General features: G+C 43.2%; 3 protein-coding genes across 3 annotated transcripts; 2 read left to right on the top strand and 1 right to left on the bottom strand. All coding sequences in view use genetic code 11, as the record gives it.

Annotated features, from left to right (window-relative positions):
- Positions 1–5,880: 5,880 nt before the first annotated feature.
- EGR_03619 (Lysosomal alpha-mannosidase) lies at positions 5,881–7,524 on the top strand (the record flags this gene model as incomplete). The annotated part of the gene is made up of 2 exons (XM_024492868.1): positions 5,881–7,140; positions 7,432–7,524. 2 exons carry the CDS (start codon positions 5,881–5,883, stop codon positions 7,522–7,524), a joined length of 1,353 nt encoding a protein of 450 aa, XP_024352751.1.
- A 2,812-nt stretch (positions 7,525–10,336) lies between these two features.
- EGR_03620 (Lysosomal alpha-mannosidase) lies at positions 10,337–17,733 on the top strand (the record flags this gene model as incomplete). Its single annotated transcript, XM_024492869.1, has 5 exons — positions 10,337–10,983; positions 11,780–11,987; positions 13,155–13,350; positions 13,809–14,168; positions 17,219–17,733. 5 exons carry the CDS (start codon positions 10,337–10,339, stop codon positions 17,731–17,733), a joined length of 1,926 nt encoding a protein of 641 aa, XP_024352752.1.
- Positions 17,734–19,085: 1,352 nt separating this feature from the next.
- Positions 19,086–19,367, bottom strand: EGR_03621 (hypothetical protein; the record flags this gene model as incomplete). The annotated part of the gene is made up of 1 exon (XM_024492870.1): positions 19,086–19,367. One exon carries the CDS (start codon positions 19,365–19,367, stop codon positions 19,086–19,088), a length of 282 nt encoding a protein of 93 aa, XP_024352753.1.
- Positions 19,368–19,805: the final 438 nt, after the last annotated feature.

The following is a 19,805-nucleotide window of genomic DNA, read 5'->3' on the forward strand; positions in this document are numbered from 1 at the left end:
GTTTGATGACTGAGGCGATTGATTTGTGGGCGTTTTTTTTACACTTCTGGCCAGACGGTGGCGGCTGAAGCAGGAGGTTGATTAAAGGGCGCGACGGGGTCGCCGCTGACAAGAGGAGAGGGGATGTGTAATATTTTCACTGTTTACTGAACTCTTCTTTTTGGTTACGTAGGCATTGAAGGGTACGGGCATTGTACATCCTTCCAGGGGGATGACCTTCGGGCCATGTCATTGACCCTTCATCCCATCTGTACGTCAGCAGCATATAGTCTGTCTCAGCGTCATGTCTTCCTTCGTCTTCAAGCAAATCTTGGGGCGCTGCTACTGGATCCCAATTCGATGCCGAAGGGTCAACGGTACTAGGAATCCATAGTCCGCAAAAATTTGTAATTTTTAAAAGCTGGATATCTATGGTCGCATTTGTTACCATCACCCAAACACCCAAATGCTTCTTGTCCATTTCTAGACAAGTCGTTCTTATTACCTTATCAGCATGGTCTGATTACCTGTAATATTAGTGCATAATGCTTATAATCGCTTGCTTCTAATCATCGAGACGCCAACTTTTGCCATGAAATAGTTCATTCATAGTAGATCGAACTGAAAATATGTAATAGTGACGAGATGTTTGAATCGGATTTTACCTATATGATGTGCCAAGAAGCAATTTCATTTCCATTCATCCGAATCATCTTAAAAGGCATAAAAAGTCATTCCCTTCAATCGATATAACCACAGTGGCCGGGGCTATCAAATAACAAGAGATTGGAATTTAAAACAAACTATAAAATTGAAAAGATAAGCTATAATTTGGTGCATAAAACCATTTTTTATGAGTACTCCTTTTGAAGCCATTTTTCATGGTGCGTGAACGTGCTTTTTATCAACACAGTTAAAAAATGGCCTTGAACTTTGGATAGAAATTAGCAAAATGTCGCGCTCTAATCTCTCAATTCACCGATTTGTACAAGCAAGCATTGGGTTTTCATACTGGATGAGCCAGATCCAGTTGTCCGCGCCGGCGAGCATGCCAACAGTACGGCGGTGCGATGAGCACCACAATTGCGCCTCCCTCGAGCGTTTCCCCGATGCTAGAACGATGAATGAGGTGAAACCCACAGGGCGCACCGGAGGTGTGACAGCACGTCCAACGCGTGTGTGTTATGCACGATACAGAAAAATGGTTTCTTAAGGATGCTGGAGGAAACATTGAATGGGTTGGTGACGCAAAGTAAGGAAAGGCTAAGGGAAGAACTGCCCACTTAACAAACTTTTAGTCCGCTGATACTGACAGCATTCTTCTAACTGTCGCGGTCGATGACGAAGTGCTTGTTATGCCGTTCTACCACTCCAATGTGGACCGCCATAGGGTAGACGTAAGAGGGATTGGACTACTTTAATTCCAACATATACAAAGGGGGAAATCCACAGATCGGAATAGATTTGTGACATTTGATTAAACGTACGAGAAGGGGTACGGTTTAGGTGGCAGACTTGATGATTGAGGCAGGATGCGTACGAAGTAGTTAACTTCGCTAGTGGTGAGAATATCAGTGACCATTTTGCTAGGGGAGCTGAGGCGAACAGCCTGTATCCCCTTTCATTACAGAGCAAATTTCGAGCAAGACAGTAGGAAGCAACCCAGTCCGCCGTACGCCAAAGTTGACTAATAATACCAGTTTTCATTTAACAATGAATGCGTTTGACCAGGCCTTTGGATATAGGAGGTGAAGCAGTTGCCTCTATGCGATCACATCCGGGCAGACCTTGTAGGTCTCGGACTGTTAGCCGTGAGCTGCAAGATGAGGCTGATAGAGATTGCTGCAGATATTACAGGACTCAACTGACTTTTGAGCCAAAAGAGGTTGTTATCTCGCTATGAAAAAAAAACCCTGAGAACTCGAGAGACGGTCTCTATCGGAGGCTGTCTAATTCAGAATTCGGATGTTGGGTTTGAATCACTGACTCCAACTCGAAAGTGCCTAAGTGTTATACTTTAATTATTTATTTAACTGTTAATTTTGCTAGCGGGTCACTTAGGGTCTCCGCGAATGTACGCCCTTAAGGCAGCCTGACCTCTGCGCCATGCCAGTGGCCACCAGGTCCTACTGCATGTTAACAATACATATTCTGCCCGAGTGTTGTGCCAGTCGTCGTCTTCAGGGAAGTCTGGGGCCTCTACAGTTGCTCTCGAGTCCGACGCGGTACATTGCGTCTGTGTCAACGCTCTGGTTTTCTTCAACATAACTTACGTTGATACTGAACTGAGGGAAAATCTAAATGTCTTATCGCCTTGCACAAATAGCGATTTGATGCAGTATGTATCGGAGGTTTGTGATCTGTAATTTGGTGCAAAAGAACAGCCTTCAAGGAAGTGTCTGAAGTGCTTCGCAATGCGGTAGACTGACATTGTTCTCTACCATAAATACTGCGCCGCTTTTGCGCTGATTGTAGACGTTAAGTGAAGCAAGCTAGCCATCGAGATTCACCGTTTACAACCTGTTGCTACCTGCGAGGCATCCGTCAGGGGAAGTAGTTTTGTTACTGCGTCAGTAGTAGAGTGAATCAATTATAATGATTTCGCCAAGAAGATTTTTAAATATCTAAAGCCTTGGTTACACCGTCGTTGAGTTCTAAACACCGAGTACCTTTATGCAATAAGATCTGTGGGTGATTGAGGGAGGTCAGCACAGTGAGGAATATGCCGATGATAAAAGTTCTCGAGGCCGGCAACTCGAGAAAGGAGGTGGATAAAATCTGATGGCGGAGAATTTCTCTGGTGAGGGATGGTACTGAGAGAACTGATAGTGTTAAAAGAAGTTTGAAGATTTTGCGCCAAACTTGTGCCTGCTAGCGCTAATCGCTATTCTGTACTCTTTAAAATACCTGAAGAAGATATGCAGATACAGTTTATGTTCCATGAGATTTTCACTGATTACCTAAACATCGTCAATTTATGCAAAGACGAATTGGGGTCCCCGAGTTACCACGTAGAAAATATCTTTATGATGCCTGCACATCGTTTCGAGGCCCAAATGGAATGTTCTCTTTTCCCGTAGAAATGTGGTAGGAGGCATGTACTAAGTAACCTCTTGAGAAAATGGATTTTCTGTGAAGATGAAGAATGGGATACTAGTCTTGTAGCATTACGTTAGTGAGTGCGTGATAGTCTCCGTAAGGTCTCCATTCCCCAGGATTCGTTTTAAATGCCACGTGGAGAGGTGAAGACCACGGGGAGATGGCTTTTAGGGTACCATATAAGCTTATCATGTGGTTGGATTCAGGTTGGTTGGCTATTTCCAGTATCCCTGGGCTCAGGTGCCTCTATCTTGCTGTGACAAGAGGTCCAGTGGTGTTGATCCAATGCACAATAGCCTGTTCTAATGTCGTGAAGAAGGTCAGCTGTACGATGCTGGAAAATTAAGTAAAAAGTACTGCGAATCCATAATTGGGAGGTAAAGCCATTTGAAGGCTAACCGTATTTATTGTAGTTGCTTTCTCTAGAACAGAGAGAGTGATAGTAATCATGAGAAGTTTTGGGGTGAGTACATCGACATCCAAGCAGAAATGTGAGAGGAAGCCAAGACTAGTCATGGAGTATTGGAAGTCGTAATTTCCTAGATGCAAGTGGATGGGAAGTCCTTAAAGCGACAGCAATAGCTGAAGACTCCATCAAGAGTGGGAGGGCAAGGGGTGTTTATATTGGCCCAAGGCTGATAATGTGATCTTGAGCGTACGAGTGTGTCTACTTGTAGTTGTAATCTTATGAACTTCTGGGATAGTGATCTTTGAGATCGGTGTGGAATGTGGAGGAGACACTTGATGTATCGTAGAGGTTAAGAAACACTCGTGGAACTCATCGACTACTTCCACCTTTTTCTACTGGAGTGTAAGAGGCCTGAACGGAAAAAAAGTGGCTTTATTGTCGGGTGTTGGCAGTTGGATCATAACTACCTGAGGAGGGAGCTATCAATTTTCACTCATCTCACCAGGGATCGCATTCGCCGAGCTCGACCCTTAATAAGATTTGTCGTGCCCACGTTTCCTCTACGCTGTCAGGCGTCTTAGTAATAAAGGCTTGGGAGTACCATAGGACTTCTCAGTCAACATCAGGTCGACAAATTCACTTACCTCGCTTGCGACCTCCGCGGGTATTTACGCGGCGGCATTCTAGATCACGGCGGCTTGTAAGGTAATTCTGCTACAGTGAATATACACCTCGACCTATCACAACCACACTTGGGGGTGATATGGGCCAAAAATTAGTAGTCTAATAGAAACAGCGCTTTTGTAAACACCAATAAATGAGGTTTCTTGACCACTTTTGGACATAGCATAGCAATTCCGCTGGTAGGACCGCCGCGCGTTTTTGAGGTCATCGACGTAGTAGCAACACATCCATTCTAGTTGTAATTTCGCTCTAAGTCAAGGAATTGAGCATAGATATTGTTTCTACCTTCCCTTTGTAACTTTCATACGTCCCCTTCAGTGATGTTCCAGGGCCGAATTTGAATTCTTTTATTAAACATCCATGTCCTCCTTTAGAGGGTCCTAGGAAGAAATGATGGCTAACCACATTTGCTCTTGCTCTAGGTTTACCTCCAGTCCGAAAACGGACTATCTTCCTGTAAGATATATTGTTTTGTAAAGCAATTGCCTTTAACAGTGAGGAGAACTTCAGGTAAGTAAAAGTCGAGCTATTAATATCTACTTGTAAATACCATGACTACACACACAGACTTCAAATTCATACGGAAAAAACACATAACAACTATACAGCCAATATTATTGAATGGGTCTTTGAGCCTGAATTGTATGAAATATGTATGTTTACTTAACAGTAACTAAGAGGCGACTTTGTCGTAAACTTGCTTACCGCTTCAATTATGTAAACAACAATTTGGTTCTGAATGGGTGCTCGGAACAAAGTCTGAGGAGGGTTACTATCGTTTGTCTCGTAAGCTCAAACAGGCGGCACCATTTTATCAATTGCCTCGGTCTCCAAAAAGGCGTCAAGACTGGCAACATTAGACATCTTCACTAATTGTGAAGTTGAATATTTGCTTGATAGTTCGAAAATGGCATTTTCGTTAAGTAGAATAATATGATCGCCTGCGAACAAGCGATTGTGTTTGCTGAAAGAGAACGTAGTTAGGGCCTGTATTTACACGCCACTGATCGCTTCAAATCAGCTGCCACACCTTGACAAACAAATGCTCCCTCTCCGGTTATTAACAAATGCACTCATTGTGTCAACATATAAATGAGTGCTAAAGTTCGTAATCCAGAGCAAATGTAAGGAGGAGGTTACATGGCAACGATAAATCCAATTTTACACACAGTAAAATCCATTCTGATGTGATTTTTTGAGTTGAGCGATCGGCAGCGCTTCAATGCAGAGAGAGCTATTGGAGGCGCGTAAAACATTGAATAATTCTCCAAAATTCACTGACACGCGAACGATTTGACATTCAACGGAGGGAGGAGAAAATTTCCTGAGAAAAGTTAATTTGTGTGCTTAAAAACGCAATAAAAAGTGCACAATTCTGATTTGTATTCATCTCCAAATTTCCAAATCCCTTTTGTTGCAGTAAGTGTCGCTCATCTTCCTCTCATTTACCAGTACTTACAGTTATTGCCTTTCTCGACACTATTTTTAGGTGCGTATCATGCTCTGCAATCATAATGTCCACACCAACATATCAAAACTGCTAAGCATCCACCAATCGAATCACAACTTTTATAGGTCCTATAGATAGATCTAAAAATAGCTACCGTCTATCAGCGGCCTGTCTGGTCCTGTCGACACATTCACAAGGCATGGGTGCGCGCGTACACTCCACTGTCTTCTGATTGGTTGTCTTGCGATCAGACATCCATATGGGTGTGGTCAAGATACACCAAGCCATAAAAGCTGACAAGCGACACTTCGGACACCTTTATGTTAGGATGCTACTGTGTGGTGTTTTTTCTCTAATCCTCCTCCTTCGTGTCACGCTAGCCGAAGAATGCGGATATGATCTCTGTCCTCCGACTAAGGAAGATCACATCAACGTCCACATCATACCGCACACCCATGATGATGTTGGATGGTTGAAAAATATCGACCAGTACTACTTCGGTGATGTTAAATGGTACCAAACGGCCGCAGTGCAATATATTCTCGACTCGGTGATGCATGCGCTTTCGTTGAATCCGTCTCGCAAGTTTACCTACGTGGAGATGGCATTCTTCGAACGCTGGTGGCGTCTGCAGAACGCGGCAATGCAAGAACTCGTCCATCGCCTTGTTCGAAACGGGCAGCTGGAATTCGCTTTGGGTGGTTGGTCTATGAACGACGAAGCGGTGGTCCACTACAGTGATTCCGTGGACCAGTTAACTCGAGGTTTGGCATTCCTTAATGCCACCTTCGGTGATTGCGGAAGGCCTAGGGTGGCATGGCAGATTGATCCCTTCGGTCATGCCAGGCAACAGGCACGCATTTTCATGGATGCCGGTTTCGATGGAGTCTTCTTCCAACGCATGGATTATCGCGAAAAACGCCGACGACTCAAGGATAGGGAGATGGAGGTTTTGTGGAAAGCTGATCCCACAGATAACACAACCGGTCTCTTCACACATATGCTTTATCAAAGCTACTGCTCACCACCCGGTTTCTGTTTCGACTCCAAATGCGACGACCCCCCAATGATTGTGGATCCATTTGCGACTAACTACAATGTTCCTTCGAGAGTAAGACAGTTCTTGGAATACGTGGGAATGGTTGCCAAGAGCTATGCTACTAACCATATCTTCGTGCCCATGGGATGTGATTTCACTTATGAGAACGCTAATGAGAATTTCATTAATTTGGACCGGCTTATCGAGCATGTAAATGCACATCAGAGCCACGAAGCAATGCGACCCACCCCCTGGACGTCATCGACACCACCGATGCACCTGCTCTATTCCAGTCCAGCCTGCTACACCAAGTCAGTTAATGAAGCATTCAGGAAAAGGGGCATGATGCCTCAAAGAGAAGGCGACTTTTTTCCCTACGCAAGCGCTTCTAACACCTTCTGGACTGGATTCTACACCAGTAGACCCACCCAAAAGTTTATGGTCCGACAAGCATCTTCGCTGCTCGCAGCCTGCGAACAGGTTGGTAAATTATCTTGCTCTTTTTTTCTGGATTTTTATTTTCCCCCAAGAGCTTTACACTTGAGTAGGATTTATCTTTTATCATGGTGAAAGTCTTAGAATGAGTCTCGGTAAGCAGAGGTCGCACTAGTTATAATTTGGGCTGAGATACGGTCACAAGGGGACAGCACCTTTACATGCCCTGCTTCAGAAGGTCATCCATTTGTGTGGTCGCGTTTTGTGAACGCCAGCCACAAAAGAGGATTCACCACCTTGACCTTCACGATTAGCACTATATTTGCGATCCTCTAGCACCTCGAGGTACCCAAAAGTGGGGCGCAATTGATTGGTGAAAGGACAAAGTCATCAATTATACCCGCGGAGGTGGTGCGCACGTTGTCGTGATCTCTATCCCCTACTCGAAAGATTTCACACCCGATTGAATGTCATGTTCTAAGTTGATATGTTAGCTTGACGTAATGAACAAACTGATCATTATTCCAGCATAGCTAGCTGTTGAAAAGTCCAAAATGCGCCATTCGGACGGTTCTGTCGATGTGTGATTTGTGTAAACAATCCGAGGTCACACCTCACATTTATTTGGTACAATTGAGTGCCTTTAACTAAACAATCAGCGGCCAGGTTTGATACGAAGTCTGCTGGATTGAAATATTCCGGAGATACAAAACTTACAATCACAACACCCAGGGAGTGATGCGAGAGGAACTAGGGTTTAGGTTCAGCACGCAAAGCCAGAACCCTGCAACTGATCAGCCATTCCTCCTGTTGATCGTGGCCCGAACCTCGCATCCCCTTATGAAAATAAACGTGCAGATGAACGGAGAGGGAGGATGGTAGTCACAATTTCCTTGTTTTGCCATTCACATTGTCATTTGTCATGCTTAAATTGGCACAGCTTGCATTAATTCCGACAAAACGCTAATTTGGCCTGCATTTGACATTGCTCATGTCCATTTCTAAGTAAATGGAACAATTTATAAATGCTAACGGTGTCTTCATACCTAGAAATTCTCAATACGATAAGTTTTTCCCCCAAAGAGATGGTTGTTTATAAGGACAAAATTTACTAGAAGGTCAGGTAAAGCACAGCCAATTATTTTCATCCCAGTGTGACGCCCTGAGTCTTTCCTGAAGACAAAAGAAGGCATAATACCAGGATAGAATATGTGTAGTCGACGTATGGAAGGACTTGAGAGCTAATGGCATGGTTCGGAAGCCACATTGCCCAGAGGAGGCCTAAGTGATCGCCTAACCAAAATGAGGAGTTGAACAAACGACGAATGAATTACAGCAGACTCCACTGGAAGGCACTGTGCAAAAAAATTTGACTACTTCTTATCCGTGTCTAAGTCTAAAGACACGCAACCCTTTTTTTCAGTCAATTCCCCCTCATTCCGGTTTTGGGAGGCTTCTGTTTTAGGAGTTTTTCGTGATGAAATTAATCAAATCGAGTAGTAAGGTGGGTGTAGCGTCTGTGACCACTGTGTCCCTAAGGGGCGATGTACATATCCACACAATGATTTAATAAACTACAAAATGGAGGCTAAAGCATCTGGCCTTATGAGTGAGATATTTAAGTGATCAACAAATTATAAATTAAATTCCAGGAAAGGGATGCCAAAGTGGACATAAGAGGCCGGAGGTCTGTTGGAAAAAAGGAGCCAGCAGCCTGGTCGTTTTTAACTATTCTAGGGCCATTTTAGGAAAAGGACGGAGCAGGAACCCAAATGTTTAAGCAAAACGCACATATTCCTTATTTTGCCGAAATTCAAAACAAATTGGACTCCTTCAAGGCAAGATGACGGTATTCAAGCCACTTAAGCCGCCCTTATTGGATGCGTGGCTCTTCATACCGGGAAAGGAAATGTCAATCAACCGTTGGGCTGAGTTTTGTCCAAAACATCGAAAGTCCTATTTGCATTGACATTTCGAGCCTTCATCAATTCACTTGGCGCCACGTAGGTGTAAGTGGAGCATGACTTACTAAATGACCTTTTCAGTTGAGTAATTATTTCTTTGTTTCACTAAAAAACTTCCACTTTCTGGGGGCTTAGAAAGTTCAAGTGCGGGAAAATTAAAGAAATCCCAGTTTTTAGTAATCAAAGAGTTAATAAATATTTCTATATTATGGAATGGAATCAGATGCACAACAGTAACTTCCCAAACGTTTTCCCCTAGAAGTATACGTATTCACTTTATTGCAGTGATGTACTTTTTCCATCATGATTGACCTCTGTTTCTCCCTATTGAAATGTGATTCTTTGAAGTTTTTCCAGATTCGGCCAGTAATGTCTTTCCTGAAGAAGAAAGAAGTAATAATCCTTAAGAAAAAATGTACAGCCTATGAATAGAAGGGCTTGGAGGCTACTGGCATGGCCCGGAGGCCATTCCGCCCTGCGGAAGTACAATCGCGGAGCCTTAGGTGTCCACAAAATCAAAAAGAAGAGTTAAGCAACCAACGTACAACAATGCATACTTAAATCAGTTCCAAATGCGGTTACTAGACAAAATACACTAAAACTAATAACATAAAATAACCACTCAAAACATCTATTCCACGACATCCTAAACACTGACAAGTGGAATACGACTAGACTATTCATAACAATTGAAAAGGCTACTTCATTCTTCGGCATTGATTCTCGTTTTCTTTTCTTTTTTTCTAGGTTGGAAACTGATTCTATGAGTTTCCCAGTGTAAAATGATCCTTTTATCTTGGTAATGCGACTCTTCATTCCTGAATCCGGTCCATCTTACCACTTCTCGGGTGAGAGGGAAATCACTCGAAACAACGGCTCTTTCGAATTTTATAGCATACAAAGTCGTAGGCAAAGGAGAACAGAAGGCACTATACCCGTCTCTAAAAACATTTAAATAATACCTTTAATCGGGCGTTTCAACTTGGTCGCCGAAAATTTGACTGAGATTTGTGGTTTTGAAGGATGGGGCAGAGGGGGCCAAATTTTAGCCATAACGGGACTCGCGAATGTATGGTAGACCAGGATAAATAGTCTAACTTACGAGTACCAATCAATTTTAGAACCCGCCATGATAATAAAACATCCCAAATAGTTATACATAATAGCGATACTTCAATCATTACGTCGCTATTGGTTGTTCTAAAAAACACACCGCTTCCTCATAGACGTTATTAATGTTTCCACTATCACCTCTTCCTCTTGGAAAGGCTCACTTGATGAAACCTAGCCTTGGGTCCCGCTACAAATACCCATCACGTCTGCCCTATGACTACCAGAAGGGCACTTACCTCGATTCCAATCAGGTCGTGGACCAACTTCGTCAAATGATGGGAGTAATGCAACATCACGACGCTATCACCGGCACTGAGAAACAACATGTTTCCAATGACTACCGTCAGCGCCTCACCGACGCCATGCGTGGCTGTCAACAACTTGTCTCGTCTGTTGCCGACAGTCTGTTGGAGCGCCGATCGCATAGTGGCGGCAACGGGTTTAAGGTCTGCGAATATCTTAACGTCTCCGTCTGCCTTCCTCTGACTCGCAAAAATGGTCTACCGGACGCCCTGGTAGCTGTTTACAACCCTCATGGATGGGACGATCTTCAGCCGTGGTTGCGTCTTCCGTTGCATCCGACCAAGGGGGAGGCTGACGAACTTTACGCCTACACATTGACCGAGTACTTTACCGGTGAAACTGTGCCTTTTCAAGTGGTCGACTTGCCAACAGCTGTGTTGCAACTACCAGAGAGGCGAATGCTCAGCAACAGAGGACATTCAGAGCTGGTCTTCAAGCCAAGCGTTGGACTCACCCGGGCAGGCTTCACGTGGTTCGCGTTAAAGGGTGAAGAGAGTCATGGGTATGGGTAGGTTAGAATGTCAAGAGACTAATTGTACGTTTTATATGCTATTCAAATCTGGTGTGTGTTTAGCAGGTATTTTGAGGATGCCCTTGTGAGAGTGATTTTGCTGGCTTTTGCCCGTGAATACATGTTCTTGAAAGTTAAACAAACTAGTATCCTCCTCCTACGAGGTGTGGCTAACTACCTCTGATTGTAACTACTTAATTTTCAGGACTAATCAAGCAAAATATTAAGTGTTTGCATTTGTAGCATTCAGCGTATGATTTTGACGGTTTGGAACTCTATATTAGGTCGCTCTGCGAGTAAAGAAGAAGGATATGGAGATTTAACTTGATAAATGTTGAGAAGATGGGATATACTTATTGCAGAAGGGTGGTAAATAGCAGCAGTAACCGTAACATGAAGTCTTTTGGAAAAATCTAGCGAAATTAATGTCAGAAACCAGGAGTGAAAAGTGTTTCCACATAAGAAACAATGTGCTACAGTTCATTCAGAAACATTGTGAAGCAATGTAGCACCAATTGTTGAGTGAAAATTGGGTCCTCCTACATACTCGATAATGGACAACAGCTGAACAAAGCTTTTTATGGAAAAAGAACAAAACAAAAGCCTTTTTACTGTTCACTGTTGACGACTTCGCGAAAGCCGTCAGTCATCCACAGGGATATAAGCAACTGGAAAATCTAGGCAAAAGTGAATGCCTCCATGCGTCTTCATCACACAATCCGAATAAAATAATTTAAAATACGTGGTAACTTGCTAATAAATAAAATTGTTTTTTGTTTTTGGCATTTCTTAGGTATGGCTACCAGCGCCAGCGAAGGCAACAACGGATTTCATTAAAGATTGGCCAAGACAACCTCCCGGTGTTCCAAACTCAAGAGGGCCAAACTGTGACGATGCGTCTGATGAAGTACGATGCGAGCACCTACTATAAACCGACCTCAGGGGCCTATGTTTTCCGACCTCTTAAAGGGGCTGTTCCTATCGGAAATGCCACATCAGAAGTGAGTCTGCTGAACAAGATGAAGAGGCAACGTTTGTCTCACTTTGCCTGACACACTTCTCTGACTTGTGAAGAGACAATGACCTGATTTAATGCATCATACTTAATTCACCACCACATATCACAGATATCCGCAATTGTTGCGAAAACTACACATTGTGAGTGACATTACTGATTAGTTATCTAAACTAGTGTCAACTAGCCCTACTTTTAGTTTCGGTTTCACTAGCCCACGTTTTTGCTCGGAAATATACCCTTGTTTCAAACATCAACCAAATAAACCAGGCTCAAATTTTCGCTGGTATTACTTAAATGCTACCAAATTATTTTACTTTGTCATTCAGTTATGTGCAGCCGGTTCCCATATTATCACCGAATAAGAACTTATTTCTGTTTTAAATGCCTATATCTTGAGTTTATTAAATTTCTGAACCAATCAGTACTGGGGCTCTCCGCCCTGTTGCTTCTGCAAAGAATTATCTAATGTTCACGCTTAATTTTGCCCCCAATAGCATTGATATGTATGGCTATAAAATGCACATGGCCCTAGAATTTCTTGTTTTCCCAATTTGCTGGCTTCCGCTGAGCACACATCGTCCGTCCACGCGCATCAAGCAGATAATAGACGGGATCGCAAAGTTAGAATGAGGATTTAATCACCTTACATTAAATTGGGGTCAATAGGAATTCATTTGTTAACTTCACTACAACATGAGAACAGCTAAAGTAGAATTCCCCACTTGGGGTTGCTGATGTTGCAATCTGAGGAATCTTTGAAAACAGCGGGATCCTTTGAAGGTCTTTTCAGCGTCACTTGTCTCCAGTCGTGAGTCATGCATTGTGTACTGCCAATAAATGCACACGATGATTGTTTACATAAAAATGTACATTGAGTTCGTCACTTTTCTGACTTTTTGAAAGCCTCGTTTTCATTTAAGCATCAGAATTGACGCCGAGAAAGCTTCCGCTACCACATTTTTCACACTTCATCGCATACAAAACTAAACGAAACCAATATTACTTTCAAAGACGAAATGATGCATTTAGTGAGTTGCTATTTACAGAGGATCTGTAATGTGGTTTATTAAAGCCCGCATTCCTTTCCTTATTTGGTAATACTATATTTTTCGCCTAATTCGAATCATTTCCCCCCGTCCAATCGCAACAGATAATTGATGGTGAACTTGTGACTGAAGTGCGTACGACATTTACCTCCTGGGCCTCCTTGACGACCCGCCTCTACGCTGATGACCGAATGGAGGTTGAGTGGGTCGTGGGACCCCTTCCAAACATCGGCAGGCGTGTCACAGAGGTCATCCTACGCTATCGAGTCAGCGGCGATGGGGTTCGTCCCGCCACCGAAGGTAGGATCGGAAACTTATATTTAATTGACTTGGGGATTGGAAATGGGAGTTTGCTGGTCTCCTGGATTTGTACAAAGAGATTAGTGGGGTACTCTTTCATAATCTCTACGTAGGTAACTAAGACCGGTATGTACTGTAATTTGGTATTGCCTTTTGCATTAATGATGTATTTTCACAATACTAATGTCATTTGCCCGAACTTAAAAAGTAAAAGGCCTCGCGTCCTTGTATTTTTCTGTTGAGGTGCAGCTTTCTCTTTCACCGACTGAAGATCCCACATCGTGGCTATAGTTTGAAGGCAACTGGTGGAAGGAGTGACAAATGATCAACAACTTTGTTGACCATTTCCTAAAAGCATCTTTCTCAAAGAGGATAAAGCCCACTTGAAGAGGACTAAACAAGTATTAATTACTAGCTTTGACTTATATTTGCTTAATTACTCTTACTCCTGCATGCAGGTGAATTCTACACCGATTCTATGGGAAATGATCTTATCAAACGGGAACGTAGACGTCCTGCAGAAGGTAAAGTGGACAGCTTTGAGCCCCCAGACGGTAACGGGTATGGCTTGCGGTACTGGTGGATCCGGGAGAGTCGCGATCCCCTGCAGGCGCACCTAATAGAGGGAAGCTACTATCCCGTGGTCAACCGCATCCTCCTGAAGGGCACGGATTACGCCTTTGGCGTCTATACGGACCGGGCGGAGGGCGGCTCCAGTTTGGCCGAGGGCGAAGTTGAGCTCATGCTACATCGCGCCACCATTGTCGACGACGGCCTCGGGGTCGGCGAGCCTCTCACTGAACGCGCCTTTGGTGAAGGTGTGTCATTGCCTAGTCGTTTTATTACAATAGGTGGCAGGCCTAAAATTGACCACAGCTGTATCATGCTTTCGGTGACACCTCAGTTGCAGTAGTGGTTATTTAGCCATTGTTTATCCTATCATAGACAAGCATTATTTCTCAAGTAACCTTAAAGGTTAACGGAATCACACGGCAATTATTTATTCGGTTGCACTATTTTTCCAACTTAATGATCGGGAACGCGAATGCGCCTCCCAATGGTGGCTTTTGGAAAGTCCAAGGAGTTATGTGCGCTCTCCATCAGTGGTCCCGCCGCAAAATTTATAGTCTGATTGCGGGGCTGTGAAGGTTGTTGATGAGGTCATAATTCTTATTCCCTTCTTATACGTTTCCTCCTGATGCATTATAGCCTTGTAAGGAGTGCTGGGATGGGATGGTTTAAACGCGATCATTTATTGCCCAAATGTCACCTCAGTTGACCCTTTAATGGAGCTTCTAAGCTGTTGGCTGCGATTATTCAACATTTTGTATGGCTAGAAACGATACTTGGCCAAAGTAGTAAACGCATTGTTTTGTCCCGTTTTATGGTAAATACTAGTCTTGCCAAAAGAATTTCTTGTTTTCTTTTTTCATGATGCAGGTTAATTAATGCTGCTCCATTTTAGCCGCGTGTAATGTGTATAAGGTGAACAAGTAAGCCTGACTTTTGGGGTTTTATTAGTAGAGAGTAAATTCAAAAAGCTTCATAAAAATTTTTGTTGGAATACTAACCATTTAAAGCCTGCATATTTCGCCCCTATGAAATGTTTTGTCTCTTTGTGGATGCACCGTTTGTATTGTCAAATTGCCTACCCCACTGCCCCGCGTGATGAGGTGATGTTCAAATGCTAATGCTGGGAAAAGGTGGCAGTCACCATCAAATTGTATCAAGTAGACCTCAGCCTTCATTGTTTAGTCTTCAGCACAAAATACTCGATGAACAGTTTCGTCTGCAATCCACCAGACACACACACGCACACTTTTGCGGATGAAGCTGTGCTTACCTGAGAAAAAAACTACTTACTTGAATTTTGGACGCAAAGTTAGGCTGAAATGTAAAAGTACGCGTTTTTAGTATGTGAAGTGGTAACCCCGGAAGTTTATTTCATGTATTAACGCATTCGGGGCTCGGGTGCCTAGCTTCCATGATTTTCCCGGATAATGTGGGTATGAAGGACTGATTTAACCACTCACCTTCAAAACTACCAAAATTGGCTTTCACATGCTGGTCTGCATTTCTTTGAGTAATAGCTACATGCAATAACGGTGCGATACTAAGGACAGGGGTCTTCGTGGGCCTAATCCATCTACCTTTGAGTGAGTCTTCACCAAAACCGCATTTCTGGATGGTGTTTTCTACTGCCACATACCCATCGTCCATAATAAACTAGACGGGTGACTCCAGCGGTTTTCCAATCAAGTTGACTCTTCGTGAAAGAGACCAGTTTGAATCACATCAGGTTCGACTGACATTTTGCCATGAAAGGGTTCAAAATAAGTGGAACTAACACATAAGAATCAAGGCTGTTGATAGGCTGATGACCTCTGTCTTTAATAATGCCTGCTTCCAAACAGTCACGTGCATTTCAGGAAGCTATGCCGAAAACAATATAAACTTTTTGGCTACCAGATACCAGCCAAATGACATGAATAAATGAATGCCACTACCATATTTACTTAGCCATTGAAAGAATTAAGCACTATGGGAGTTTACGTGTTTACCTGTAATAAGAATTGGCTTTATGCCGGCAATTTAGTATTAGTTAAGTATTTAAGCAGGTTTTTATAGATTATAATGGGATTATTCGGGTGGATCCTTCCAAGTAAGCGAGTTGACCCAACTAGGAATACGGTGAATGCGGTTGCATTTGCCAACTGCTTTTAATTTTTGCCGTCGCTAAATATGATTTCTGGTGAATATAACACGTGTGTATTCCCCTCCAGCGCATTAAATATGGGAAATCCTTAACAGGTTCAGGGTCCATCTCTTCCACCTCTACCGCCATTCCTTTGGAACGAATAGACGTATTAAATGAGGGTGTTCACTTCCTCCTTGGGGGCAGATGGTGGCCCTTCCGTAACTGTATTCGTGTCCACTGATCGCCTCTAGCCAAAAAGATGTATTCAAGCAAACATATAATACAATGATAACTGATTGGGATTTGGTTAACAAACACACTCTTGGCCAAGTGTACTTGGTTTGATTTAAAGTATATGCTATCACTTAGAATTACGCGATATTCGCTCAATATACATGTGTTACAAATAGGCATATGCGTCAATTGTGGATATCTTCCCCTCGTTCTTAACCTGACGGATCGACGTACGTGCCCAATCACCTACTTGGGTAATAGGTGTGGTTTTTTACTGAAATGCATTTCAGTAAACACAATTTGTTCCAGAACTATTTGAAGCCTACCGTGGCTTGCCCGTCCGCAGAAATAACTACGATGTGCTAGCGAGTAATTAGGCAAACTTTAAACATAGGGCCTTATGTCACTAGGTTGTAGGCCATATTTAAACTTCTGTTTTCTGGTTTTGAATGCAAAGGTATGTAAGTGCCTTTTGCCAATAGGGTTTAGTTGAAGTTACTCGAGTCACTCTTAGAGTATTTAATAGGATAGTAGCAAGCTAATATTATTAATAAACTCTTCGAATGACATATACTAGCATTCCAGTGCCTTTAGTTTTTGCTATCAAAAAATCGTAGCTTGGCTCCTAACACTGCTAGTGGTATGCCGACCTGGAGTGAAGGTTGGTGGTTCCTCCATTCCCAGGCTTGGCACTACTTTGAATAAATAAATTTATGTTATATAGACCCCCGTGAAACAAGATGTCACTTTATCTACCAGACACTACGTGTCTCATCGTTATTGCGAAGTTCTTTTCTGGCATTTAGTCCGTGTGCGCAAAATGCACTATTATTGCGGACCAAGTGTCGCGCTTATTTATTAGTTAAATTGTTAAATTTAGATGAAGTCTGCATAATGCATCCTCCAAAGAACAACGATGTTTTATGTATATCACAGGCATCGTTGTGAGGGGCGTGCATCGGCTCCTACTTGACACAGTGGCAAGGGTTGAGAAGATGGATCCACGGTTAGCGCAGGAAGTCTCCCGACCACCAATTCTATTCTTCCGAGACCGAGGCAACGACAGTCTCCAATCTACTCCCACAGCCACGCCGTCATTACTGACTCGGAGTCTGCCGGAGGGCCTTCATCTGTTGACAGCTCAGCAGTGGCCTGTAGAAGGTGAGCCTTCACCCAACCAACTCCTCGTACGCCTTCACCATATTGGCCTTCCTGGTACCGGACCAATCACCATGGAGTTGAGTGAAGCCTTCACGGTGGGTAGGGTTGTCAAAGCGACAGAGATGTCACTGACAGCCAATCAGTTAGCGGACGTAGCTAGAAGGAACAGTTTAAAGTGGCCATCGGAGTACGAACGGCGTAGCGGTGGGGACTATTCCGGTGCGGGTAACGCAACTCGTGTTGTGATCCAATCGGAGGAGGTCAAGACGTTTATACTGTATATGGTGTGATTCAATGGATGCTTGGACATACTGTTGATATGTAACTGCCTTGACGAGTCGTAGTTTCCTGATTAAAACTGAAATAAATATGATCAAAATGAGGCATCTTCCTCTGCATTGACATAAAGACAATTTCAGACGGTATGGGGATGTGTGCATTGATGTCTTCCAAGGATAATTCGCGATTGTTTAATAAAAGCCTCAGATATTTTTAAGTCCTGCTCATAAACCTTAGTGACTGTGGGCATAATTGAAAGTGACCTAGAAATATAGAAGTCCCTATCTCAAGAATATGTTACAACCCCTCCAAGTCTGGCATGGCGGTGCCGTGAGGTACTAGCTTTTCTAAAGCCATGGCGACTGAAAGCGTTCCCCCATCAGAATGAGCGTCTCTATGCCTGTACGCCCTCTAAATATCACATCGACGAGGTGGTTCATTAGATTCTTCTATTTGTCGCGGATTTCTCGTAGTCGCCATGATTGGGGCCTGGAGCGAATTATGTTAAAGTGAACTTCCCCATTTAGGTTTGTGGTTGATAGATATTTGCACCCATTCAAGAAGCATTTGACCATCTGGATGGATGTCCATCTGATTGGCTTCAGCCTGACTCCATCTCAACACCACCCATCAGAGAGAAGTTAGTTCTTCTCCGGTTGGTTCACATGTTTTGAGAATCAACTCAACCTCCACATAAGCGGACAAATAGGCGAGCCCCAACTGGTAGTTTACCGATTGAACCCGCTTCACTCAAGCAGCCAAAGAAAACACAAATGACAACGTCCAGCAGCGCATCATTCCCATCCAGTCAAGTAAAATGAAAAGACCACTAGCTCGGTCGAAATTATGAGAGCTTCAGACCGTCAAGGCTATTTACATTCAAAAAGAAGCTGTAAAGAGCGGGATGGATTCCACTCAAAATCTGCGAGAATAAAGAAAGCCTTTGGATGCAGCTTTACCCATGACCCGAAAAGCAAATTCATGGAAATCCTCAGCCCTCGGCATTTTCAGGTCAAATATTCAACCAGCAGTTGCGTGCATGCGACAGAATAGCTGCTACTCAGCAGTTCCACGACGTCTAAAAATGTCAATGGGATTCACTACACGAACAACCTCCCAGGCAGACTAGTAACATGAACTCAAGTGTGCCTATTCTTAAGGTGAAGAGTCAGCATTTAATATAAATGCGCATAAAAGACCACCCAACCGAAATGTAACACCACACAGAGGATTTATCGTCAGTGCTAGGAATTACCAAACCAAGTGTTACAAAAAGCCCATCTCAATAGTAAAAAGCACTTCAATAAGGATCGATACTTCTATTGAGGGACAAAAACCTAAAAGAAAACATTCTATGCATAAGTTAATAGTGCCCCAGCTTGCTAGCAGGAATTTCATAGGGGTTGAATGGGTCATAGTTGTGAGTGAGTTTCTTCTTCACGAAGTGAAACTTAATGAGAAGATACACACAAAGAGGCAAGAACACAGGCATGCATAAAGCGTAGTACCGAACAAATTTGTTGTTTTGGTAGTACCATGCATAAGGAAATTGGCGAATTCTGGAGGTTAGGGACCAGGGGAAAGCAGGATGCCTGGTACCACTTTTCATGTAAGCCTCAAACTTCTTCACATAGGGCAGTAACATTTCCGGTGAAGCGAAATAACTGCTGATAAGTGATCGAAACCAAAAGAGCTCCTTCACTGTACAGGCGGAAGGTAACTGGCGTTCAACCACTCACATTTAAGGAAATTAATGACAAGATATACCTCTAGTTAGTACTCTAAAACTAGTGCTAAGCCATGTTAAAAAAAACCATGAAATTTTTCTTCTCAATAATTGTGTAATAAAATCTAAATTAGCCTTTAAACAAAAATAGATAAAAGCGACTTATTAGGAATTGTGTCCAGCTTTGGCTTTTGTAAAATGCATATGTAATACGATGGTAGTTTATTGTAGCGTCCCGAGACTCCCTTAAGACGAAAGAAGACACAATACTCGGGCAGAATATATATATTCAGCACGGAGAAGGTGTCTGGGCTATTGGCATGGCCCAAAAGGCCAGCCCCAGCCAGCGAGGTACAA

Source organism: Echinococcus granulosus (genome assembly GCF_000524195.1).
Source record: "Echinococcus granulosus chromosome Unknown EG_S00019, whole genome shotgun sequence".
Taxonomy (NCBI): domain Eukaryota; kingdom Metazoa; phylum Platyhelminthes; class Cestoda; order Cyclophyllidea; family Taeniidae; genus Echinococcus; species Echinococcus granulosus.